This window comes from Centroberyx gerrardi, chromosome 22, assembly GCF_048128805.1.
Source record: "Centroberyx gerrardi isolate f3 chromosome 22, fCenGer3.hap1.cur.20231027, whole genome shotgun sequence".
Lineage (NCBI taxonomy): Eukaryota > Metazoa > Chordata > Actinopteri > Beryciformes > Berycidae > Centroberyx > Centroberyx gerrardi.
Genome location: NC_136018.1, coordinates 9,711,497 through 9,739,000, shown reverse-complemented (window position 1 = coordinate 9,739,000; position 27,504 = coordinate 9,711,497). Strand labels below are relative to the sequence as shown.

At 45.2% G+C, this 27,504-nt stretch overlaps 1 protein-coding gene across 1 annotated transcript; it reads right to left on the bottom strand.

The window, feature by feature from the left end:
- Window positions 1-1,632: 1,632 nt before the first annotated feature.
- Window positions 1,633-27,286, bottom strand: dipk2ab (divergent protein kinase domain 2Ab). The gene is made up of 4 exons (XM_071922412.2): window positions 26,848-27,286; window positions 19,730-20,620; window positions 8,206-8,509; window positions 1,633-4,234 (listed from the first exon to the last, which is right to left on the bottom strand). Exons 2-4 carry the CDS (start codon window positions 20,381-20,383, stop codon window positions 3,888-3,890), a joined length of 1,305 nt encoding a protein of 434 aa, XP_071778513.1. The 5' UTR covers window positions 20,384-20,620; window positions 26,848-27,286; the 3' UTR covers window positions 1,633-3,887.
- Window positions 27,287-27,504: the final 218 nt, after the last annotated feature.

Here is a 27,504-nt window from a genome sequence, read left to right as displayed (position 1 = left end):
GGAATATGACAGGCGAGGCTAAAGTCATGTAGAGATTTAGATAATGTGGTTGCGGAACACTTTACAATGCTTCCCACCTCTGCCTTTCAGACTTCCCTCAGCTGATAAGCACGAGTTCGGGGGTGGATTTCAAAATGCTTTGGATTTGGAAAGTGCCTGCTGATATGGCAACGGTAGTCACATGACAGACAGCACAATTACTTCCTACCGGTTTGTAATACTACCTATTCCCTCAGCCTCTGACAGATGAATTACAACAATATCCACTCTTCCTTTGGGGTAGTGGCTGCCACACTGCAAAACACAATATGCAAAAGTAAGCTGCTCTCGCCTCCATTGTAGCTGTGACAACTTAGACTGCAATTTATGGAGGCAAATTCACTCTAACCAAATGGGTAATGCAGTGAGAGAAATTCTGTCTGTATTTGCCGTAGTTGAGAGGTTGCACATTTCCAGATGCTCTTCCTCTACACGACCATATTGCTGCATTTTAGCTTTTTGAACAATTCCAGCTCTTTCCTTTCTATGTCCCATGTGTGAAATCCCCAGTGGCTGCGCCTTGCGATGGCCTCATGTTTATTTAAACGTATGGGCGCGGCCGCGGGGCGTCTGGTGCCCCATTCGTTTTCTGTGGTGTTCCCTTAGCCAGCCAACCCCAGGGCCATTCATCAGCTGGGCTAAGTGTAGCGACAGGGTAGAGGGCTAAATGGCACTCCACCACAATGAATGTGACATCAACTCTCCACACAAACCAGCGGGCGTGTCAAAGAGAAGCACAATTACAGAGGAGAAGAAGGGAAGAGGTGGAGAAATGACCATGGATGAAGAGGACGAGAGAGAGAGAGAAAGAGAGGGACAGTCAGTCATGCAGCTTCTAATTTTGGTGCTGGCTAGAGTAATACTTTGTTCCACCCGGGGCTTTCATGTTGCGAGCGTGAGCCGGCTCAAGACAGACAGGCAGAAGAGCCATGGAGTTAGCAAAGAGCATGCTCTTGCTCCGCACCAAAAAATAACACATGCGCACACACACACGCAAAATAATGAGTAGGAAGAAGATAAACACAAGGCCATACAATGAGGAAAAAAAAATCCCCAAGCAATTTTCAGTGATAATGAGCATTTTTGAGTGTGTGCACATATAATCTTGTTTGTCCTGTTTACTTTTTTAATATTTAAACTTACCTGGATGTTTGCCTTTTATAATGCAATGTACTGTCCTTGTAATGGATGTCAACATGAAATTCCACACATGACGGTATGAAAATGTTTCAAAAATGATCTCCCCAAATGTGGGTAAGAGAGAGGGAGTTACATCCCAGTTGATTGGAGAGCACAACAAAGGGAACTCGGGCAAGGGTCCAAATTAGTAGAAAGATGAAAATATAAAAGGAAGATCAAAAGCAGGATGGAGGAATAAGAAAAAAGGATAGCACTTGGCAAACGTAGACATCCAGCTGTGTGACAGTGAAGGAAATCAGTTCTGAAAATCAGTTCTGAAAGGCAATATGGACATGAGCCAAAACACCTGAAACTTATATGGTGTAATGAAAAGAAAACCCGAGTCAGAATCAAGAAGAGTCCACACACACACCAGATAAGTATATATATATATATATCTATATATATATCTTCATTTATTTTAATATTTAAACCCACTAAAAGTTGTAAATACAACTTCTGAATGAAAGGCACAGGAAAATCAGACAATGCTGATATAATACTCAAATGAAAAATTACAGTACAAAAGCGGACAGTTAATTACGCACATACAAATCCCTCCAGCTTGAGAGTCCTCCAGACTAGGGAAACAGAAATATACCTGACACAACAAAGGGGGATTCAAAACCAGAAATCCTAGCCGTTAGCCAAACTATTCTTTATTGCTTTTCCAAACTGACAAGATTTACGTCGACTCCCCGGGTCTTGCAGAAGGCCAAAAAGCAACTGCTGTGCTTTCCAGTTTCCTCATGGATGGAGTGGCTCATATTTATTTGATTATCGGCCTTCCTATTGACTGTGCTACACAACACTCCATTGGGCGTTAAGCATCTGTTTCACAACATCAAGACAGATGACATTATACAAAACAAATGGGACCAGAAAGGGGATTTGTGAGGTGCTTTGAGTAAGATCTCTCATAATCCATTACCAAATGAGCCTATATTTGTGATTATGCTTTAATTTATTGGTCCACTGAGTGTAAAATCAACTCAAATGTGCTAATTTGCTGAATATTTAAAAAAAAAAAAAAAAAAAAATTCATAGCTGAAACATTTGGAGCTTGATGACTCAAAGTGATGCTGAGTGTTGATGACATCCTCTTAAAATATGCAACTTCTGGGCTGCAAAATTTTAAAAGTGCAGGTCAGAAGTTAGTTCTGGAGAAAGCAGAGGAGCCCTGTTCATTCAGGATATCTTCATTTCCTTTTCTAACACTCACTTGCTGGAGTTTACTGCACTCAACACCGGTGGGAGAAGCTTGACAATGGGATTTATTTATCAATTACAGCCAATTAAAGAGAATCTGGCACTAGAGGCCACTGCCATGCAGTTTTATAGCGTTTCCCTGTCCTCTTAAGAATCACTTCATCGCCCCTTTTCCTTGTAGTCAAGATCCTTTGACCTTGTTGAAGAAAAACTCAATCATTTCACCTTATATGAGTCATCAATCAACAAAGAACATTAGCAAAGGAGAGGGGGTCATGTGACTTTGTTGACATACAGTATTGCCGATCTTAGTCTTGGTAATCCCTGGATTTGTTTTTTTATTGAAAGAAAAATCACTATGGAGGCCCAGCGGTTCCTATGAGATTGTGTAGACAGTAAGGTTCCTTTGGACAGCTCTGCTGGGGAATAACTGGAGGGAAAGGCGCTGTCACGCTATACTGTTGGGGGTTCTTAATGTTACATATAGCCTCTTTGGTATATGCATATCTGCATCAATGGACCGCCACTGTCCAATTATCCCCTTCCTATTTCCTTTTTCCTATGTACAGCTGTCTCACTCTTTCTCTAGTTCTCTTTCTCTAGGAAAAAAACAATGAGAAAAAAAATGCTGATTGCCACACTCGAGAGATCTGGAAATGGAGTGATTGATTGGAGTAGCAGGAAATAAGACTTATATAGCTGTCATGGGTTTTCTTTTTCTCCTGCATGAAAACCAACCCCCCCAACCCCCTGCTTCTCTCTACCTGCTGTAGCTTGGCCTTCCCCGCTGCCTGACAGCAGGAGATTCATGCAACCTCCGCCTTCCCTGCAGCCATGCTACTGAGAGGAAGCCACGGCGCACCAAAAATGTAAACGTGCCAATCTACTTAAATTCGGCCCTCAAAAACAACAGGAACGAGAGATCCTGGGGGCAAAATGAAACAGGTGTTAAGATTCAATGTTATCAAACACAACATAGTTCTGATGGAGAGAGGGTAGTGTCTACAGAGTGAGCAGGAGAATGGATGTGGTCAGGGCCGTGTGATGCCGCCGCTGCTGTTGTTGCTGCTTGGATGCTCTGGGTTGCGTTAGCCTAGGTCCAGTGGAGAATGTGTTCACCAAAGACCTTTCCCCTTCCCCCCCCCCAGGGTGGCGGGCCCACCCTGGGAGAGGAGAGGTTACTCCTATTCCCTCTCTATCCTGGTCCTAACCAGAATCTCTTAGCTCCACCCTCTTCTTTCACACAAACGCAAAGTCAGGTAAAAGCTAGAGCTTTAACGAATCTGCTTTGAAGTTCAATTCCTACATTTCCTGATGAAAGCAGCCCCCCCCCCTCTCTCTCTGCTCCAGTGTCAAGAGGGGCGGATGACATCTCGTACAAGAACCAGGATCTCGGAGTTCAAAGATCAGAGTACAGGATCCGCTCCCTCAGCGCCTCAGGCTAACGCCAACTCCGTTCATTACCTGGCCGTAGCGGAGGAGGAAGCGGCGGCTAGCTGTGTGAGGTACTCGCGCAGTTCCTTGGCCGCCTGGAAGCGGCCGTAGCGCTTTTTGGGGTTGGTGCACTCGTCCAACAGGGCCTCAAGTTGTCCATCTTTGGCTATGTGGGCAGGGGGGTCGTGGAGGAGGCCTCCGGTGGTGCCCCGCCACGTAGCGTAGCGCGACAGCAGGTTCTGGCACACGGCGTAGTAGTTGTGGTCCACAGTGACCCTGGAGCAAAGGGACTCCTTGGAGAACGACAGGCAGGCCTCCTTGTCACACTCCTCAAAACGGCTCTCATACCACACATCATAGTTTTCTGGCTTGTCTGCAGCGGGACAGAGAGAGGGACAGTTAGATGAGCAAGCTGCTATAAAAACACATTGATCATAAAAAAAAACCCGAAGTCAATAATTTTAATAGAGAATAGAGTCGAAATGGCACAACACTCATTTCCAAGTATTTATTGCGCCATAAGCATGATGTTTCTTTCTTACAACCTCCACCAGATGAATACGTAATGAAATCAGGATGTTTCAGTCTTGCGACCTTTGATCAAAGTCGTACAGCCAGAATGTCATGATTTTATTACAGCGCAATATGAATTCATACATTTTTGCAGTGCCTCTTCCCCTCCAGGTATTATTTTATTTTAGATTTTAGATAGCATCTCTTCTCAGGCTGTTAGAACACATTTCTCTTTCCACTGAGTTGATTATTATTAAAATCTGGAATAACTCAAGACATTCTTCTGGGAAATTTAAAGTACAACTGATTTCAAGTGAATACAACATACTCTGACCACATCTGAATATTAACATACCATTATCTGGAGAAAAACAACTGCCATTTCATGAGTTTGTGTGATTTCTTACTCATGGTCAAGGGTAGGACAAAGTTAAGAACATAAGTGGTGAGATTAACTCAATCTGACCAGACAGGTCCAGGGTGCCATTCTTAACGTCTCAGAGGCTATTACAGGGAATTCTTTTTGGATGCACACAGCCAGTCAAACAACTCATCTACTGTTTCATCCAACAAAAATGAACCACTTTCCAGATTTATTGAGCAAATCAATTTCCTTCTCCAGCTCATTTCTCCTTTTCTTTTTTTCTCTTTAAAGACTTGCGCTGGGGAGAGATGGAGGCAAAGAAATAACCTGGAATGATGAGAAAGCCACTGGTTCTTGCATTTAAAAAGCAGATCAATAACATTGGGGTGGGGGTGGGGTGGAGGACCCCAGAGGATGCAAACACATAATCAGTGTATCAGCGTTCTAATGCACTTCTCTCCTGGCTCGTCAGAACAACTCAATCAAACATCCAGCGCTGCCCCGTTAGCAAGGGGCCCCTGTGGCCCCCCGAAGAGGAGGGGCCCCATCCACCTCAATCAGCGTGGGTGATGAAGATGGATCTGCCTATATGCATGCCACACGCGCATGCACACACACACACACACAGACACACACGTGCAGGTGCACACAGATGTACGTGCACACGCGAACCAAGGTGAGGTGAAGGCAATTAATGTTTCAGAGGCGGCCATGCATCACACCTCAGCACTGATTGACAGATGGCATCAGGAGAGCGTCCCATTCTCACTCACACACTCACTCACACGCAGCAGGCAGGCAGAACGACTAAAAAGAACAAGGAGGGAGGCGATGGTTCACTGTCAAGGACAAAGATGAGCACAGCAAAAAAAGTACTTGGAGATTAAACTAAAGGCAAAAGGGAGGCTGTGGTCTATCTATTTACTTGCACCTCAATCCCCTCCGTTCCACCCTTACTGCAGGCCTGGGTATAACAAAGCTAGAACATTTCCAAAGCAAACTGAATCATTTCCAATTCAAATGAGTCCGAGAGCAGCGGACGAGGTAGGCCAGCCAGTCTCTGTCCGTCTCCCACGTATCCAGTACCTTCCATGTTAAGGAGCTCAGGTCCGTCTTATATGCATTCTCCTCACTCCTCTGCCTTCCCAGGGCCATACTGAGAAGGGACATTGGGCCTGAAATGCTTGTTAGCGTGGCCTTACTAGTGGCATTCAAAAGTACAAGCTCGGTTTTAACGATGCGTGCGCGTGTTAGATTGTATTATTGAGTCTGAGAGAGAGAGAGAGTGTGTACGTGTATGTGTTTAAGTCAGCGAGCGACGGTGTTAGGGAGAGAGAATGAGAGAGAGTGAGTGAAGTGTGTGTTACATTATACAGCATGTGTTTCCAAAAACCACTGGGGGTGAAACCGTCCTCAAGCGCTATAAACTCAATGAAGGGGAATGACTTCTTTCGCACCGTTGGATTACGCAAACACAGCACACGGCACAAGTCGAACACGGTATGTGTTTTATCTCGCCGACCTGCCGCATCAATATGGATGCTCCAATGAGAGGGGTGGAACGACGCGTGGCTTTCTGCATGTTTGATTTGCAAATCAATGGGTCTCTGTTTAGACTGATGAGATTCGTACCGCGCTTTAACTCTCCTTCAATCTCAGCTCTAATTGTTGGGATTGAATTCTCTGCTAAGGCGGAGTCTTGGAAGGTTACCGCGCCAGTTTCCTAGTACCGTCTGACACATACCCATGACCTTGTAATACTCATTACCATCATCATCCCTCTTCTTCCTGCTGTGCCCTGGCACTTGGCACACACACACACACACACACACACACACACACAGAAGCACATAAACATTCTTGGGGCTTACACTCTGAATGGCCAGGGTAAGCAGCTTGAGTTGTCAAGCTCTAAATGTGTCAGCCATACAAAGGGAGTCTCAACCTCGCTGGATCGTGCTCCAGGACTAGAAAAGGGCTACTGTGACAGGGTGGAAAATTGCGGCTACTGGCAATAATGCGCATACATACACACACACACACACACGCACACGCACGCACACTGGTATCAACACATAGGAAATAAAATACATAGGGGAAAAAGTCTATGGGGAATGTTGCCGTATTTGAAAACACAGGCACCAACAGCCACCCACAAACTCACTAGCACACACAGAAACCAACGCACGAATGTACTCACAGTGTGTGCACACACACTCGTGCACACACGCACGCAGCCTGACATGTTGTGCCACCATTCATGATTTTCCGGTGTCAGGCCTTGTAATTTGGCCAACCAGCACTTTATCTCAGGATGAATTTGTCACGATACTTGCACTCCAACTCACAAACACACACACATATACAGAAACGCGCACTCTTTCTCACGCACACACACACACACAATAACTCATATCTGTCACAGGGCACAATGGTGGAACCTCAACACCTAGCGAAACAACAGTTTATCACTTTAATAGGATTTCTGCAGGAAGGGACACATCTAAGAGCCTGGTTGGGTGGTCCTCCCTCTCTGTGAAGTAGCCCTAGGAAGGAGGACTGAGGGCTAGGAAACTGCCACGGCAGGTGCATGATGTACAGCTCTCCCTCTCCTTGTTATGAGGTTTATTCTGAGAGAAAGAAACTGGGGCAGCGGAGATGGCTCGTTATGCGGAACGATCTGTGCTTTGATGGGGACACGCGTGTCGGAGGCAGGAGGGGTACTGGAGGAGTACATTCTCAGAAGAAGAGACAAGGTTTCAGCCGCATGCATATTGTCAACAACGGTTCCCTCCCTTGAGACCTTTCCTTGACCTTACTCACTGCGTCACGTGCTACAGTGGACAGTTACAGTTCTGACATAAAATAAAGTGTCTTCTAGAGCAGTGATTCTCAACCTGTTTCATATCAAGGAGCCTTAAATTAGTACACATTACAGCAAAGGACCCCCATTTGTTGAGATTTTTTACTCAAATCTGAGAATATTTTTATTGTTAGATATGATTTTGTCCAGAATTCCATGATTATCTGTATTGTAGGTAGAGAGATAACAGTGAAACTATGATCAAAATAATCATTCTTCTACATTCTTTAATGGGGACCCCCTGGAACCCCCTCAAGGACCCCTGGTGGTCCCCGGACCCCACGTTGAGAACCACTGCTCTAGAGAATCAAAGCGAGAGAGTGATAGAGTGTTAATGTATGCTAAGTATAAGCAGCAACTCTCTCATTTTGCTCCAGAGGTGGCGACAGTGGCGATCAGAAGCTTGCACGTGTAAAGGTGCGAGACACAAGCACACTCAAGTATACGGCCAAGCACACGCATGTTCACCAACAAAGAGGAATTGCCATGGCAACTGAGGAAATATGCTAAATAGACACTCCTGCGCATTACACATGGATGTACACACATACACCTACACGCACAGCATATATATGTTTGGGTGGTGATGGACGTCGCAACTCACTCTGCTTGATCAGCCTCTTGTCTGCCACGAGAACATTCTCGGCGTCAACAACGATGACCTTGCCGTCACGCGGGCCCACGGCGAAGTTGTCGAAGCTGACGTCAAGCAGGTAGAGGGCGAACTCGAAGTCGTTGTTAGTTAGCTGCTCGGCGATGTCCATCAGCTGACGCGCCAGGTCCACCCTCTTCTCCCACGGTGCGTTGTAGAAGCTCCACAGCTCCTCGCCCACGTAGTTGACAGCTACCACGCGCCCGCACGCTCCCAGGTACTTGGCGAATGGCCACCCTTCGTCAGACGGAAAGCTCTGGAAAGAGGGAGAGAGAGGACAGGGAACAAAGACAGTTTAAGAACAGAGAAAAAAAATGAGTCAATCAAGAAAAAAGTGTAAGTGCCCCGCTTCGAAAAGAAGAGGCTACCACATGAACTGAGAGAACCTTCTGACTATCAGAAACTTTTTGTTTAACTTTCACAGAAATCAGTTTCACAACGTAGAGAGGAAAAAGGAAAATGCCCAGACACCAAACACAAAGTAATGCCCAGGTAAGGGCATTGTCTGTGTGTTCAGGCTTGGGTATTCTTGATACGCCATTCCAAGTACAATAGTTGAAAATCTGCCAAAGCATCACGTGAAAAGGAGCCAGCAGTGGGTGTAACGGATTGGATTTAATAAAAGGAACAGAGCCAGTTTGTGTTATAGCCCTACAGCTATGGGCTGATGTACGCTGCTGTACTCAGTGGTTCCAGAGAACTGATAGGAGGTGATTTGTGGTAGCAGCAGTTAGCAGAAAAGCCTAATGTGTTGTGATGCAGCAGCGGGGCGATTCAAACTGCTGCATGATGGCTAACCGAGCTGTTGGTGTGGTTTGGGTGTCCCGACAAGAAATTGCTGTGTATTACAAGTTAAAACTGGTTATAAAGCCAAGGTAATACCGCTAGACATAAGTGGTCTCGCTGCTGCTTTGCAATACCCTCATCTCTCAGATTTTATTGGCGTTGTTCCTTCAGGTCATATGAGCCAGTGTTTTCTACCTGCGTAGCTGCAGGTTAGAGCAAGGCAGGGAAGCAGGCAAACAAGAACATGCACACACACACACGTACACACACACACGGCATCATCTGCTATCACTCAAAGTCAAGTATGATCGTCTGGACAGGCAAACACACACTCACACCCACACATACAGACAACTTAAATGAGGCGAGTGCGAAGCAGCTGTAGTTGTCGAACTAGCCAGGCCTCTAAGGGACTAGATTCTGTATGTCTCATTACCGCTTCCTATCGCTCTCCTTGAGCCTCGGTGTCTCGAGCTTTCCCTACATCTCTCTCCCTCTCTCTCTCTCCTGTCTATCTCCCTTCTCCTGGTCTGTTTCATAACCAGGGCAATTACAGATGAGTGGTGGACAAATTAATGGAAAATAATAGAACGAAATCCCCATTTTTTTACAGCCCACCTGAGTTGTGTTACGAGTGATAGGTTTCCGTCTGTTACGATAAACACCCCTACCATATGCTGACTTAATGACAGCCCACAATCCCTACGTAACAAATCTCTCCTAGGCTGCAGTTTCTGGCAGGCAGCCGCTGCACAGAGACAGACAGAGAGACAGGAGCGCTCATGTTTCACAGCAGCCTCGCTAACCCTCCCTTCCTGAAACCCAATCGCCTTGGAGATATGGCAGAGAAGACACCATGTCACTGCAGGTAAGGTGTGAACAATTGTGACCGTTGCTTCTCACCTTACACTTGTGGTAATTCAATACTTCACCGGCTTTCAATTTCTGTAGAGAAGGGTTTTTAAATATGTATGGTTGCCCTCACTGCCTTTAAACTTTAATGAAATACAAATTATTTAAAAACATACATTTTAACCCCCCACCCCGGCCATGCAGTTGCTGTATCGCAAAGACAACTGCTGGACTCCTGCCACGCAGCGTTGCCACGCTGGATTTGTGGTACTGAGGTGGTGCATGTGATAAAGTAGCGATAGCTCAGTGAATGGACGATTACACAGCGATTCGCAGGTTCACTAGCGCACCTTTATCCAGAGTCAAGATGTTTTTTCCTCAGATACTCCACAATTTATGCTGCTCTTAAGCTCCCTTATCGTATCCCTTGACTAGGCTATAATTTGCCAAGTGTAGGGAGGGCCAAAGCATATGGTGCCCACCTGTGCTGTAGAGCATGATGCAACAAGCTGAATGCAATTTTCACTTGAGGCCAAGGCTGCCTTGGAAGGGGCCCCTTGTTGGACACACAACCATGAAAACTTCTTCAAACCAAGACAAGATCTTAACTTATGACTCACCACTTCTTAGGTGTACAGAGAAAGACTTTTAGAACAAATCAGTCAGAGTAAGTAGTGTAAATCTATACCTTAGGCCTATCTCTTGTTCTCATCAGTTTCAAAAACGAACCACCACCAAGAGGAGGAGGACACTGATAAGTTGCATGGAGGCAGTCTGGTCTCGCCTATTTCCCTGAGGTGGTCCAATCAATTGTGGGCCAGACAAAAGTCTGTCCAGGTAGCACTATTGGCTTCCAGCAGCCTGTCTGTCTGTCTGTGTCCATCATCCTAAGACTTGGCATGACCCACCACAACTTCCCCAAAGTCTTTAACAGACTCCCAGCTTAATAGTTTTCCTCTACACTTTCTGATATACCAAACTTGACAGCAAAGAGGAAAAGAAAGTAGACATGTCTCAAAGATTGAACAATTCCAACTGATACAATGAAGCAAAGGATAATGGGCTGACTGCACTCCCAAATACTGGGACTGGCAGGAAAGGAAACAATCTCAGACTATTGAGACGTGGCCAGCCGATAGGGATTCCCACATTAGAGATTTTAGGATTAGGGACTTAACAGGCTAAATATCTAAAACGGCTTCCTAATTTCTGAAGTTGGTATAGAAAGATTAGGTTGAAGCTGGATCAGTTGGTGGTACATCCCTATTAGGGCCGCTTCTCTCTGACCCAGCTTCAAACCTCAGATCGCTTTATGCTGCTGCAAATCTAAGCGGCTCTTAGTCTTGTTGACAGAAGTTAGCCTGTCCAATGCTACGGCTAAACCTGCTTTGTACAACACCACCTCCCCCCAGGGTAGATGGATAGACGCGCGGGGGGAGAGAGGGGGAGAAAGAGCACTATGGAGACGGCAAATAGAAGAGACAAACAGAGTGTCTTGCGCTTCTCCGCTCCAGTGGACAGGAGGAATAAACCAGCAAAGACCTGCCTGCTAAACACATCTCTCTCCCTCTTTGTTGTCAGGTTGCAGTCTGAATGGGTGCAAAAGTAGAGCGACGGCAGATGGGGGGGATGGCTGATGGGAGGGAGGGGAAAGATGGATGCCCTAAGGCTACTCTCAGACACTGTCAGCGGCTGTTATAAGAACGCCTTTATGTCCGTCCGGCCCTCGTCCGCAGCTCTTAACAGAGATGTCGCTCATTCACCACCCTGACAGCCTCATTGTGCTGCATCAATTACCAAGGTCTCAACAACTCATAGCTACATGCCTTTTTTGACTTGTCCAATATTCAAATTTTATCGGCAACAAGCCTAATGTTGAGAACCACTGGAAGGTGTAGGCAAGCACATGGAAGTGGGCACTTTTGATTCAAACTCGCCTATTGCAGAGGTTGATAAATACTCCACGTGTCCCACCAATCATTCTCCCTTAGCGCTCTTTAAACGGTTACTCTGCAGAAGTCATTAACGTCTGCAATGAGGCGTTGAGGGGGGAGAAATAAATTGGAAAGCCGAGCCTAATATTACATCCACTGCACTTTATCTCTGAGCAGACTTGGGAGGTATGTGTGCGTGTGTGTAGGGATTGCATAGGTAGTGAATTTTAACAGTCGTCTTCCAGTGATGGTTATGGTATTCAGAAACGCTGAGGATGCAAAATTGCCAATGACACAACCCAGCAACTTTAACTGCTTCAAAGGTCTTGTGCTTCCTTGCTCTTGTCAATGGATAAAGACCCGTTGTCTCCTGCTTAGCAAAATCTTTAACATATAGAACCTGCTGTCAAATGCATCTGTTATTTACTCTACGCATTTCTGTTCCGATTGCTTGCAGTGTTACAGAAATAATGAGCATGACTCAGGAGATAATCATAGCAGGGGCGGAAAGTAGACCTAAAATACGGAATCTTCTCATTAAAAAAGACCTTACAGTGAACTCTAGGCCCAAGTCTAACTAATCTAATCTTCAAGATTGTACCGGTGCACTACAGTAGCTCAGACTGGGGGTGTGTGTGTCTTTCTCTCCCCTCCCTATAATACTGTAGACACACTGGCATCCTCTTGGGGGGAGATTGGAGTGGGCTGAAATGAAACAGGGCCACAGACAAATGGCCAGCCTCTAGAGGAGAGGATGAAACGAATGGAGCGAGAGGCACAGGAACACACACCTGCGTCCTGACATCTGCTGACAAAGGCATGCCCTTCTACTGGGCCACTCAGGGGAGGGTGTGGGCGTGTGTGTGTGCGTTCGAAAGAGGCTCTTTGTGCATGTGCGTGTGTGTGTGTGTGTGTGTGTGTGTGTAACTGTATACGAGTGCATGTGAATGAGAACGTGCAACGTGACCAGGGCTGATAACAACCTCTATTCAGAGGCCGAGTAAACATGAGCGGCTCCCAAGATATTGCCTTGGCTGGTCTGCAAAGAACAGTGGTCCATCACACACACAAAAATACAAACTGCCTCACTCACACATACATACACACACACACACACACACACACACACACACACACGCACACACACCGAGCAGTGTTTATAGCTGCAAAGTTTAAAGGAACCAGTTGCCTTCATCCCGCAACCGCAACCACTTCTCACTCATTACAGACAATGGAAATTAGTAGTTTGCCGCAAACGTGTTTCATGTGTGCAGCTAGTGCTTCCTTGTTAAAAGCCCCAGGCAGGGTGTGGTGAAAATTCTCCACATTTTCCGCCCTCGTCAGAACCCCACTGCATCACAGCAAACAAGTCCGGACAGGACTCGTCAAGAGTCCGAAGATCACATGGTGAAGCTGAGGAAGCGTGGCAGATAGACGCACTCAGTCAGACACAGCAGCAAAAAACCTTTCAACCCCGTCGCTGCAAAACGAACATTACACAGCCTGTTTATCAAAGGGGCTTAGCGTTAAGAAGGAGTCACATCTGCTCTGCTAGGCCGGGACTGCCAAGCTGGACTTGAAAAAGCACGTCCCTTTTCTGTGCAGCTCTCCTGTTGACCTTGTGTGTCTGGAGGATGTGTGGCGAGCCCCGTCTGGCATTTTGCTGGCCATTTAAGTTTAAAACCCAGCCAGTCAGTCCACAGCGAGAGCTCGGCCCCCACAGGGGAGCCGGCGCTAACTCCTCAGCTTGGCACACATGGCGCTACCCCTTTCTTCTCTCTTTCTCTCTTCTGCTGCTGCCGCTTCTCCTTCTAGTCCCTGCTTTTCCCTCTCTCTTTCTTCCACCCCCAAACCCACAATACAGGGCAGTGGGGCTCTCTGTTCCAGACATGGGAGCCAGGAAATGCCTAGTCAGAGCACCCAGCTGAGGAGACTGCGTGTGTGTGTATATATAAAGGAGAACGAAGGGTAGTGAGAGACAGAGACTGAAGTGTATGTATCTGAATTTAGAATAGGCCCTGCCTCTTTCTGCACCAGACTTGCGGTTCAAAGAGTGCAAAGTCACAGTGTGTGCAGCTGGCAGCAGGCTTGGGAAAGAGGAAACCGGTTAAATGTAGAAGACAGCCTAAAAGAGACTGGTGTGCGTGCGTCTGTGCGTTTGTGTGTGCGTGGAGAGCAATGGAGAGACAAACAAAGACAAGAAGAAAGTGAGAGGGCAAAAAACACTGAGCTCAAATGAGAAATCATGACCAAGGGGGAAGGAAGAGAGAATGAGTAAGACCATGAAGGCTTGTGCGGCAGAGAAAGAAAGACCGGGTGCATGATTCAGTGGGCTCTGCCAAGCGGTGACGGAAATGGGTTAGCTAGGTCACAAGTTGTGCAGGCCTCTGCTCTGTGGAGAGAGAATGGGAGCAGGATGAGAAATGAGAGCACGGGACAGTGCAGCTTGGGGTTGCTAGTATACACCCTGCCACTAGCTGATAGCTGAAACCCCTGCCGACCTGAATCTAAGCCACGGTGCGCAAAGCCACCTCATAAATCCCTTCTGCTGGAAGAGGAGGAATGTATTAAGTCATAGGCAGTGGTGTTGACTCAGTCTAGGTGGTATTGCTGCCCACACGGGTGGGGAGGAACCCAAGCGAAACTTGGCCTCAGACCTGAGGGTTGTGGGTTTGAGGCATACATCAAGGGTTGTGTATTTCAGAACAGGCGCCAACTATACCAGGGGAACTACACTAGAGCAGCAGGCGTACTGAGCAGGGAGTCTGCTGTAGTTGACCTTATGCTCTGACTTCCCTGCGGAACAGGACAAGCAAAAAGGAAATTTCCCTACAAGGATCAATTAAGTATCACACATGCTAGAAAAGACTTTCAAGAACTGTGATGAAAGCGGTTAGTCTATGAGCAGTCCCCTTAGCAACTCGGAGTTTAGATGTTAACTTGTTGGTGGCTATTCTGTGGGTGAATAGAGCTTTAATATTCGTCTTTAATAATTATAAGAGTTTGAATACTAGCCTCCAGTGCAGGAGAGATTTTCTCTGACAGGAGCTAGGTGCCGGACACTTTAATGCAGTAGTCAATTATATTACTGCAGGCTAGCTGATGTGATAAGAGGCAAGTTCTTACGCTAACATTAGGCCCTGGGCTCTCCAGAGGAGGAGAGCACAGTAAAGAGCCACTTGTTACCGGCCCATATTGGTTGTGGCCACCTAAAAGGGGCCCTGGGAGAGTTATGAATGGGGTTAGCGTTAGCCTCTCCAGTGTTGCAGAACTGGATCTTGAGGAGCTGGGCATGAGGTACGTTGGGGGGTGGGCTGTAACAGTAGGAAGCTGGGGGATGGAGAAAACTAAAAAAGGGGTGGGTGGTAGCGGTGGTGGGGGGGGGGTTTTCAGCCACGGGCATTTACCTAACCAAACACAGCTGTCATGTGTGTGTATGTGTGTTTGGAGAGAGAGAGAGACAGAGAGAGAGAGAGAGAGAGAGAGGGAGAAAGAGAGAAAGGATTATGGTAACACAAGCAGTCTGGCTCATTCAAATGGGGGAAAACACCACAAGGCTCTGGCTTGTGCAACACACACACACACACTCTCTCTCTCTCTCTCTCTCTCTCTCCCCTCCTCCTCCTCTTCTCCCCTTTCCACCAGGGCCTCCATCCAGGGAGGGCAGCCAAAAGAGGGGAGTTGGGCCCAGATAACTCCCTGTCTTATCCTAACAGGATTCAGTCTGTACACAAAGGCCTAAAAGAATAATGAAAGGGGGTTTGGGAGCACTTGAAGCAGGGTTAAGCGGCGTACACAAGCCCCTCTCTTATGTGCTAAGAGCATCACAATCCCCCAGACCCAAAAACAAAAGGTACTAATCACAGACTAGCAACTTAAATACTATTTACCGGTGGACCTCGGTCACTGAGCTGGCCCTGGAGACAGAGGGATCTTGTTTAAGCCTGGATAGCATGCAGTGTCTGTGATTAAATGAAAACAAATAAAAACTAAAACAAAACAGACTTTGGTCCTTTCCTAAAAGGCATGACCCACAAAGTCGGACAATAAGATTTATGCTGTTTACTTTGGGTTAGTTTCCCAAAGTGGATGAGAATCATATTAGATTATGCCGAGCCTCATTAAATCAACTGCGTGGCAAAGAGGCATCCCCCCCCCCCCCGCTTTAAAAAAAAATGCAAACAAGCAGCTAGTGTTTGCTCAAAGCGCTGCAAATGTTTACTTTCGCATTTGCGTTAAAATACTGCTGTCAAAAATCTTGTGAGGAATATGAGATCAGGTCATCCCCCTCTCGGTTCCATCTCTTCGTTGATGTAGCATCAGCGTCAGACCTCTGTGTTCTTAGAAAACAGATAGTGTTGCGTGACAGCCTCGTGTCTCCTGAAGAACGTGTCTCGGTGTCAGGTAAGGCCAGGGTGTTGAACTGGGTGGTGGGTGGTGGGGTGGGGGATCCGTGGAAGGTGGGGGAGAGACAGTAATAGAAAGAGAGAAAGGGGTGTCTAGGAGAGCACAGATTTGAGTCTGGAGGAGATGAGAGTACCCTTGACTGAGTTAACCCCACAGGCCTGTCACATCCTATTCTCAGCTTCACTGAGCAAGACAGGGCTGAGGACCAAAAAGGGGTGCTAGCACAGTCACATGCTGCTGGCTAACTCACCCGAGCTTAATGATTTGGAAGTGAGGGCTAGGGTAAATCGCTCTAATTTAAGGCTAGTCCAGACAGTCTATCAAACACGGCCATCACCTGATAAATCAGTGAGTCATCGAGCTGGAGCAGACAGGCAAAGGATGGCAAATGCAATTTCAAATACAGTTCAACTAGAAAAATAAGGGAAAAAACATCACTCACTTTTAGTTAGGTTAAGTTATTGTATCAAGAGCTATGCGTTTGTGCATGTAATTTCTCTGGTTGTGCCAGGGACTAGCCTGAACACAAGCATAATAAGCCTAGTAACAGAGAGACTTCTGCAAAAATAGGAAAAACAAAATACGTTTTTTTTCCAGGTCAGTATTTCCATTAAACTTTACAAAAAGAAAAAAAAAACACTGGCTAAGGTAACACAAGGGAGAAAAAAAGACGTGGTTGCATAAGGGGCTTCTCATTTCACAAGGATTTTCTTGTTCGGCTGTCGTCATTTTGTCTTCCAAAAATATTTATTCCCCAAAGCCAAATTGTCTTCCACGTGACAGAGGAGTGGGGGCGGGGGTGGGGTGTGTGTGTGCTTGTATTCCACAGAGCACACAGAAAACGCATTGTTGGCCAAACCCGAAACAACACGGCAGATTGTTTTCCCACTGACAAAGAGGGTCTGGTTTCTCATACTGAAACAGGGCCGATTTACTGCCTGTGGCTTCAAAAGACTGGAAACAGAAGCCATTCTGGAGAGCGCAGCTCGCTGAGCAGACAACAGCAATGTTATTCACATTATTCAGCTGAATAAAGCCAGAGGAGAGCGATAGAGAAAACCCCCAAAACCATAACGCTAGCGACCAATGACAGTAGGAAAACATCTAGTCTAAATATAGCGCAGTTGAATTACAGTGTAAGCGATTCTGGCCTCTCCAGCTCGCTGAGGAGTTGTGAAACTGTATCCAGGCATAATCAAGTATCGGTCTAGGTCTAACAAGAGGAAGTGTGATAAACAGTAGAAATGGAGATCAGATTTCATCAAATGATGGGTCATAAAACTTGGTCTACATTCTTCTATCTTTTGTCCGAATCAGTCCCCATACGCTAGCAATAACCTCTGGCAAGAAAGGAGCAGTGAGACTATGGCGTTGTAGTACAGCACATCTTCTGCTCAATCTCTATAGACACCATTAATTCTTTATGGTCTACTGCTGCCTAACCTTGTGCATAGGGTCTCTCGGTCTCTCAGCAAATTTTCTCCTCATCTTTTGAGTTCAGTGATGCTGAGAACAGTCAAGGCACTCAAGATCTATGCCTCTTTCAGTTGTCTGGCACATTTTTCTCTACATTAATCATCCGCACAATCCATGCCCACCGTCTCTTACCCCTCTCCTGGTGCTGGCGAGTATTCAGACCGCAGGGTTCCTGCTTATGCCCATAGGTCACAAGTTCAGGACCGGCTCAACAATTCATGAGTCCCTGTAAACACGCAATTGCAATTCGGCACAGGGAGCGACTTGTGTAAAATGTGTGCACATATTGTGTTTGTGTGTGTGTGTGTGATGTGATGTGTGATGTGATGTGTGATGTGATGTGTGTAGCTATGTGCACGATAAGGAAAGAGGATGATTCACCAAGCCTCTGAACTGGGGCATAATGGCATTAAAACACTGATGGAATTATCTGGCCAGAGTTTGTGGAGCGTAGACAAGGGACGGGCAAAAATAGGGGAGGATGACACAGACGGAAGAGAGAGAAAAGGCTAAAGAAAGAAGAGAAAGAGAGTAGGGGGGAGGGCGAGCGACCACACAAGGCTAATCAGATTTTATAGATCGACTGGACTAAAGGGCTGATCTCGCCTTTTGTCCTCCGAAATGCCTGGAGGTGTCCGGCCCTGTGTGGGGGGGATTGGAGGTCAGCGTAAGTTATTGAATGTCTACACAGGCCGTAACCATTGTTGCTCTGACCCCTCACAAGACATGGTCAATGCCAGATTGAAATTGCAATTGATTGGCTGCTTGTAAATCAGTGAGGGAAAAGGATGTGGATAGTGCCGCTATGATATACAGTACAACTGCCTTGACACGAAGGATGACAGAATAACTGATGTCAAAGGAAGACAATTAGCCTAAGTGCTGAGAAATTTTAATAAGCACACTTTTACCATTTGCTAATTTAGGTCAAGTAAAAAAGATTTTCAACACCAGAGAACAAAAAAATATATTATTGGCACTTCAGGCCTCAGTAATTACTAAAACCTAATTGCATGAGTAAGAGGGTATATTTAATTTTGAAATGTAATTAAAAATTGCATTATACATTTGATTTTTAAAATTCTGTTTTTATCATGCACTGCTTGCACACCTATTGCAGTCCAATGAGATTTACCTCCCATAGCTGATTTAAGTCACAATATGTATAAACGTACTTTTCACTTGTGTTGCCATTACAGGAGATTTTTGTGCCAATAATATTTGATACAGATTTTTTTTTTTTTTTACATATATATAATTACATATTTTTGTTCTGTAATGCTGAAAGTTATAACAATAATAATAATAATAATAATAATAATAATAATAATAATAATATAAGGACAAAACTAAAAAAATACCATTTATTATTTTGGAAGAGATTATTAAAGCACAATCAACAATATTGGTGCTAATAACATTGAGCAGCAGTGTAAGAGATTCCTTCAAGTACAGTCCGGCAATGACCAGGATCCAATGGATAGACACGCGTTAAAAATAACAACAACTCGGACCATTTACAGATGCACCCCTGAATAATTCAAAACTGCCCTACATATAGTGTTAAATATGCAGTACTGCCGCTAGCCAAAATCTCTCATCTTTTGGGAGGCCATAGCACTTAAACCCTTCTCCATGCTGAGCAGGGGAATATTTGGGCTCTTGATAGGGGAGATATAGTCTTAGTGTAGCCCTAGACTTTAGGGAGGGTCTAATGGGTTGTCTCAGATCTATGGCAGAGGAAGGAAAAGGAGGATTCCCACCCTGTAATTTACTGGGGGCTTGGTTGGCCAACACCCTGGCCTGCTTTATACTGACACTCCTATTCTCCTGAAGGCTCTTCCTCTTCCAAGAGCAATCCAGGTCACAGATCAGCTAGCTCTTAATCAAGATGTGGAAGTTTCTTGAACCATTGTTTTGGTGGAACAATCATTCATTAAGGGACACATGCATTTTGCTATGAATAGTAGCTGTCCAGGAAAACTATGCACATGGAAAAGACATTAAAAAGATCACAATACCTGTAGTACAAGCGGCTCTGGGTTGAATGCCAAGGTCATGAGCAGCTGCATCCTCTCTGTGTCCTTGAGGTTCTTGAGCAGGAAGCTGCCTGAGTCTTTGGTCTCAGCATACCTGCGAACCACGCGGTCCAGCAGCCTCTGAGAGGGGCAGTGCACCAGATCTGACCAGCCCTCCACCACCTCTGGAGTGAGCAGACGAACGTCCCCATTGAGCCGGGCAAATTCTGTCTTGTACATAGCCTGGATGAGGTCACAGCGCGGCCTGCCCGTGGCCCTCTTGCAGATTTTCTGGTCTATGTCAGCCAGTTCCTGGTTGGAGCCAAGCCGTTTGAGCACCACGCGACGGGTGCCCTCCCTGGGCTCACCATACTGAGCAAAGTAAACATTCTTGACATTGAAGACATCTAGGAATCGCAGACGACCCCAGGTCTCGAAGGACACCTGACCGTTCATGAACTTGCGGCACCAGCTGGTGCCAAAGCAGGCGGGACACTTGTTGAGGTTGATGAAGCGTCTGTCTGTGAGCTCATTCTTCTGGAAGGAGGCGAACAGGTTGTGGGTGTTCATCAGCAGGATGACAAACAAGCCCACCACCAATAGGAGCTTCAGACAGCGGTAGAGGCGGCCAAGTTTGAGAGGCAGGAAGCGCAGCATGTTGGGGCAGGATGGGGAGGGGACGGGGGGATCTTGAGGGACAGGGGAGAGGAGGGGTACTGAGATGATCGTCAGGAAGCTAACCTCAATGCCTCTCCGTCATGGTGTACTGGGGTATCTTCTAAAGCGGCAGGCAGGGGCGAGGTTGGCACAGCTGCCCCGTGCCAAGCTCTGGCAGAGGCCGGTGAGTCATGTTCTCCCTTCTTAGTGTGTGCGCACAACCCCGAACCAGCAGCCCTGAAATCAAGAAAAGAGAGCAAGGGAGAAACAAATTACATCAGGGCAAATGAAAAAGCTACATTTCACAACAGTTGAGACACTCAATGTGGCCCTTTTGGTCATGGATAACAAGTAAAAAAGGCTCATTTAATTTTTCCACCGCTGGGCCTGCAACTTGAACCCCCAAGTACCAACATGCAATACCTCCTATAAAACAAAGAAGCACTTTCTGTGGCATATGAAATTGTTTCACAAATTGGAATTGCTTGGGTCATTTGAGAGAATTCATTACTTTTTGAGCAGAAACGAGATGGCCCAGAGCCAATGCAATAAACCTGCCTGTGCCCGTTTGCACTCTTTCTCTTTGGGAAATCACTTCTTACAACCCCCAATATAAAAAATGATAAATAAAAGTATGGAAAAGGGAGGAATAAAGTGTCAGTGATCAAATTAAGAGGCAATGTACAACATCCTCTCCCAGTATAAATAAAGTGTTCTGGACTCTGGAGAGGATTCCTCAGAGGACCTCACTCTGTGGCTATAGGAGCATCCATCACTTTGCCCCCTGATGCACCGCGAAATAACAAGCCCTCTGCATAGTGCAATAGTAACACAGTGCTCACAAATCTAGTCCTATTCATTCTCTCTTCAAACAGAAGAACCTGCCTTTGCATTGTGAAGAGAGTCACGCTGAGTGTAGTTTAACCTTTGATCAGAGTTGCCCTGCTTGGTTTTAATCAAGCTTTGAAGTTATCTCTTTGAAAATGGCTGGTATCACTAAAATAACATCAGGTGTTGAAAAAAAACAAAACAAAAAAAACAAAACAGCGAGAGCTCCTCCCTAGGCATGGTGTGAATGCATCTGTTAGGCAGGTTGATGTCAGCAGTGAAGGGAATGGTAAGAACCAAGCATGGGCCCACAGTACCAGAGAAAGAACAATGCTCTCAGAAAGCCTCAAAGCCCCCCACAGTTCCCCCATGATAAAGCCATGTTATACCCCTGATCAGCTATTTAGCATTGAGTCTTCAGAAGTCGCTTTGAGAAAGAGACAATGGCTCTGACCATGCAAATTGGCCATCCTCAATTAGAGCTCATTAGGACATGCCTATTAGGATAGCTGACTTGAGAGGGCATGGCTAACGAGCAGGCACACTGGTGTGATTAGTGTGCGTGTCGATGGGTTCCTTGCATTTTACGTTCAGATCGAAGTGGCTGAGATCTGGAAAAGCACGGGGCTGGAGGCAGCCAAGAGAACAGAGGCTGTGAGAGATGTGTGGCTGTGGAGTGTGACAAGGGCCAAGATAAGAAGCTGAATACACGAGTTCCTGCCTCACACCTCTGTCTGGAAATACCCCCAGTAGATCAGGCCAGTGTCACTAATGTAAAAATACAGCATACCCAAGTAGGGGAGCTACAGCTTCAGCATGTATTTTTTTTAAAAGGAAAAAAAAAATTCAGAATTGCACAACTATTTCTATAAAAATATGTAATCTAAATATGATAGGGGTTAGGAGACCAACAGAAATAGTTACCTTCTATCTTAAAACAGCAATCCAATTTTTGTCTTGGAAAACCTAATTCAGTATTAAAAGATATAGGCTACCTAGGCTACATCTTTGTTTCGTCCTTCTTTTCTGAAGTTTCAATTTCCTTAAAAAATACAGCATCAAGCTTCAATGGTTATGTGAATTTTTTTCCCAAGCTAAGGGACAACAGTTCCCTTTTCTGCTGCAGCCTGAAAAAGCAGGTTTTTCTATCTGCTGAAAGTAATTTCAGGTTTTACAAATGAATTATCAAGAGGACTGCATGGCTGAAATAACCTCTGATATCTCAGAAACAAAAAAGGTACAACTAAGCTATTACACATTTGCAATTCATCTAAATAGTATTTCATGGAGCAAAAAAATTTAAAAGAATTCAAGGTCCAGGTAGGATCACTTTGACAGATATTTCCAGTGAAATATATTAACAATAACCAAACAACCCCGCCCAACCCCCACCCACTCAAAATGAGCTAAAAAAGAGGGCTAACACGGTGATTTAATAGAGTATGAAAAATTAATTCAGTTCTAACAGACTTGCATTCATATTCAGCAGGAAAGAAGACAGATTGCAAGACAACGGCAGAAATAAAGAAAGCAAGTCGGTGTAAAACGTAAAAACCAACTTTGATAAGAATCAAAAGGATGTCTGCCTTCTATTACAGGGAGTGAGAGGAGGCTGATTGCTTGGGGGGGGGAACAAGTGAACATCCCCGGCACTATATGATCTCCATTGAAGTGCCATTTAGCATCTGACACGGGCAGCGACAGCAAAGATCTGGCAGCAAGGACCTAGATCAGGGGGGCAGATATGGGGGTTCAGGTAGGATCGGGAGAGTGGGGCTAAGGGGGAGGGCCATAACCTCAGCCAGCCTGGGAAGATGCTCAAAAGTCACCCCTTGGTCCCTCGGGGCAGGCAACAGAGAGTCGGGGCAAGCTGGAACAAGCCCTGAACCAGACCCATACACTGCAGAGTAATGAGATGCATTGGCTGGCGGCTAACACTGGGAAGATACAGAGGATACTTTTTCCTTCTCTCAAGAGAAAGTGCTAGGCCTCAATTACCTATGAGCGTTACCTGGATTATGTGAATGACTTTACTAATTGCTGGGGTGACAGGATAATCTACAGAAGGCTTCTCTTCCCTTCTGTTAATGAGAGATTTGAGGTGTTGAAATTCTTAAAATGTTGACAATTAAATGTGTGAAACTGTCACCGATCGTATTAAGGTTGTGCTGTTGTTCAGCACGTAGCTAGCTAGGTAGAAGAATTTAAATGCTACGAGATTTACTGGGTTATTATAGGCTGGAGGAGACCAAAACATTCAGCTGCACTGGAAAGATGGCATGGTAATTTGAGACAGAATATTTTTCCCTGGTAATTTCTCCACTAGACCATACTATTTCTTGTGTATTTTACACCTACAGCAGCATTTATTTTACTTTCTCGCTGCCCATTGCTCTAAGCCACCCTCAAGATTATTTAAAATATGGATATGCAGTTATATACCGAGAAAAGTAGACTGTACACAGAGTTTTATGGTAAGGTTGCCTACTCAGGTTTTTGGTGAGGGTAAAGTTCACTTTCAGCTCTAAACTAAAGCCAGATGCAGCCGATTCCAACACAGATGTAACCCACCCTAATAGAAGGGCAGTGAAATTTAAAGCAGTGTTTTCTTTTGGACAAACCTCATTGTGCCCACAGAAACGTGTGTTTTAAATTACCCCCCCCCCCCCCCCCCCGCACAATACCAAGGGAAAAAACCCTGTTCAGAATGAGCACCAAATTACCTCTCATCATACAGAGCAGCTGCCAAAAGTGGGGTAAAAAAGTTTCTCAGCATACTCACTCTACAAAGTATGGCGGTGAGCGCTTCGACAGAGAGGCAAAGAAAAGAGGGCAAATCAAAGGATGCCTGACTCCTCATGCATGGGAGATGAGTCTCGCATTCAGAATGTTCCAAGTTTGGCAGATGTTAAGAGCCGCAAAACGGCTCATTACTGGGACAGAAAAGGCGCAGGATGAAGCAATAGGCCCCATGTTGGCTTAAAACAGAATGACAAAGGTCGAGACAAAAGAAGATGACATCCTAATATCTTAACATTTCAATTTTTATAAAACTCAGATTTTGACAAAATCATCCGGATAAGAAATAGGAGCGTGAAAAGGAAATTTCCTTCTTGAATAACCTTTTCCACAGCTCATTGTGTAAAACTATGGGTTCAGATAATGGTGTACGAGGGCAAGGCTACTCTCCAGCTAACCCATTTCCTTTCCTTCCACGGCACCTGAGGCTAAACTTCATTATGATATAATGAAGTCAAGCCAGACGTGAACATGCTTGATTAATTTCACTGGTAATGCAAAAGAGAGTGCAAAGAGAAAGTAAAGTGGGGAACGGGACTGAAATATACTGGAAGAGTTAGCAAAACGGAGAGGGAAAGAGAGAGGAAAGAGATAGAAGGTCAGAGAGAAAGAGAGGAAGACGATGTCAATCAGTATAACCAAGCTAAAGCCCAGGGACAGCAAAGTGAGAGAGGAATGCACAGATATTGCCTATGTGATATGAATGGAAAGAAACCAGAGCAACTGTTCTCCATCTCTGAACGGACACACACACACACACGCACACACACACACACATACATTAACGTACCCACCCCAGAGACCGGCGGCATTACCACCAAGCCCCAGTGAAATCCAGTGAAAACCCCAGCCTCCCGACCGACCCCCTTCCATTGCAATGTGCAGCTCAAGCCGGAGAGAGGAACTACTGTTGCCAAGGTTATCGACTGAGGGAGTCAATAATGTTTGATCACAAAAACATTCATCCACAGCCGGATTGCCTCAGTACAGCAAACACACAGACAGTGATGGATAGCTACAAATGACAGGAACATTCGCACGCCTAATGGAAAATTGAGTCCTCAGAATATAAGCACCAATTAGCGGCATCCTCACACAAACATTAGTCCATTCATCGCTGGCCCAAATCAAACGCCAGAGGTTTTAATGAGAGTATCAATGCTATCCGTTTTACGCCAAACTGCCGCAGTCGTCTGGAGGGACAGACTTGAACTGGGAAGAGTTGCTCTGGATTCTTCAGCTGATAATATTTTCATTTTGTTTAATTCAAACAGTTGCAGTTTCTAGTGAGCCGGCTTTAGAAGTGATAGCGTCTGAAAGGTTATCATGCACTTAGATCTCCGGCTAGTATTATCGCACACAAATGTGTCATCTAAGTGAGGCTACACTTGAACTGATTAAAACAAGCTGTCAAACAAGCTTCATTTATAACAAACAGGAATTATGTTTACAGTGGAGGAAAATAAAATTGATTACCAGACAGCCATGTTTAGGTAAATTCTAATGTGGCTCCAATTGTCACTGATGTACAACAAGTTGCCTTATCCCAATATGATTTGGTGAATTCAGAGCAAAAACAAAATAAAAATCTACTGCTCCTGTGGGAGCTTTTAGCCTGTCATTAGCCTACGTGATTCTCTCCCATGGAGTACTGGGAAACATTCAAATCAGCCACCAGCAGAACTTGGTAAGCAAATCAGTTTATTTTCATAGTTCCCTTGCCAACAAACCTTGCAGAAAAATCTCCACTATTAGCCTCCTGTTTATAGAAAAAAATAATAATTTTAAGTATGCAATTCTATTCATTAAACTGTAAAGGTGAATTCCTTAGGACTTATTATAGGCTTTTTCTGGACCAAACAGCAGGGCTGTTGTGGTAATCTATTTCCCCCTTGAAGAACAATATCAGCAAGGCCAGAAGTTTGCAAGGAGTGTGCAATCATTAGGCTGTAGAAATCTCATGGTCATATCAATTTGGCTATTACTGTGAATTACACTTTTCATTTTCAAAGCCAGAGCTTTGCTGTCTAATGGGCAATGACTCACTTAGCCTGCTGTTTGCTTGAGCCAACAAGGGAGACAAACTAGAGGATTAATACAAAGCAAAAACAAATCTAAATCCAGTTTACCAAGTGGAAACCTGTTGAGCTACATTGTTTTGAATAGTTAAAAACTACAGTGCCAAGTGGAAACCAATGCAAGACCGTTTTTTATTTAATAAAGACTTTCAATGAACAACCAATGTGAAATGCAAATGCATATCTTCTTAACACCAAGATTGTTACTATAATTTGATACAGGTTGCTGCACCCAAGTAGCCAGATATATAAGGTTAAGGGAGAGCACATTCTCTCTGCTCAAATCATTTACATAGCCTTTATGTTTTATAGCATGCAAACAGTAGGCTACTTTGTAGTTATTTACATGACGTTATATATTTTGCATTAAGTTTGGGTACCTGTTATAAACATGACATTCATGTCCATTAAGATTTGTAACCTTAGACTCATTGCCATCGTTTTGTAGATGGAGGCATTTGTGAAGACCATGTGCTAATGTTCAACGTTTTTGAAAACACTGTGCTCTTGCATTGCATCGTTGCATTCTATTATTTTCTACTGTACAGCTTAGTCTGTCGCTCAAAGTGTTAAATTTCACCAACATATAGAAAATTTAGCAATCCTATAGGTTTTTCTTCCTTTTCATTTTACCAAGGCAAGGCTTCAGAAAACAAGAGTGTCGGTGACTGTTACGAGTCGCAGCGTGCACAATCAGTTTTAAATGGTTAGTTCAAGGCAGTTCAGATCACACACATAAAAACCAACTGTCAAACAAACCTGTACGACTTTTTCCCCCACTCCGAGTCCGTAGTAGTGAAATGCCTAGCGCTCAGTTGACATCATTCTTCAAAGTTGCGGCTACTTAGCTACAAGGCGGGCGACGGACACTTTGAATCACAAGCGACTATATCTAAAAGGAGAACAGCTTATTGAAAGCACGACGAAGATCTCGATCAAGCAAACTCACACGGGCTTCCCATTCCAGCTCCTAGGTATCTAGCCAGCTAGCCTGCTAGCTGCTGAAATAAACAGTTGTAATGTCGGTTCTTAACTCTTCGTATACCGGACCTTTCCGACCGGACGACGCGGTCCTTTTCACAATGGACAACACCGTCTATATTGTGCATTAATATCCATATCTGTCCGCTTATCATGAGTCCCTTTGTGGTCACAGAATTGCCTCTTTTCTTCTTCTCTCAGGCTGCTGCTCACTCCTCTTCAACACCACAATGGGTTCTGTTTCGACTCTTTTCAACACCATCCTCTTTAGCCTTTACGACATCCGCTGTCCGTTTACGGTCGTGGTTGCTAGGCGATTATTCTAATATTGTCTCGTCTGGAACACCGCCCCCAGTGTAAACTTTGCCCAAATTGCTATTTTTTCCACCACGGTGCTCTTAGAGCAGAAAACAGTTTTGTGGATTTCAAACACGA

What these genes read in the sequence shown, in the direction of transcription:
- dipk2ab (XM_071922412.2), bottom strand. Translation starts at nt 20,383, where the DNA reads ATGCTGCGCTTCCTGCCTCTCAAACTTGGCCGCCTCTACCGCTGTCTG. An exon ending in CAGAGCCGCTTGTACTACAG is followed by an intron (nt 8,510 to 19,729) that starts GTATTGTGATCT and finishes CCCTCTTTCCAG; the next exon opens with AGCTTTCCGTCTGACGAAGG. An exon ending in CAAGAGGCTGATCAAGCAGA is followed by an intron (nt 4,235 to 8,205) that starts GTGAGTTGCGAC and finishes GTCCCGCTGCAG; the next exon opens with ACAAGCCAGAAAACTATGAT.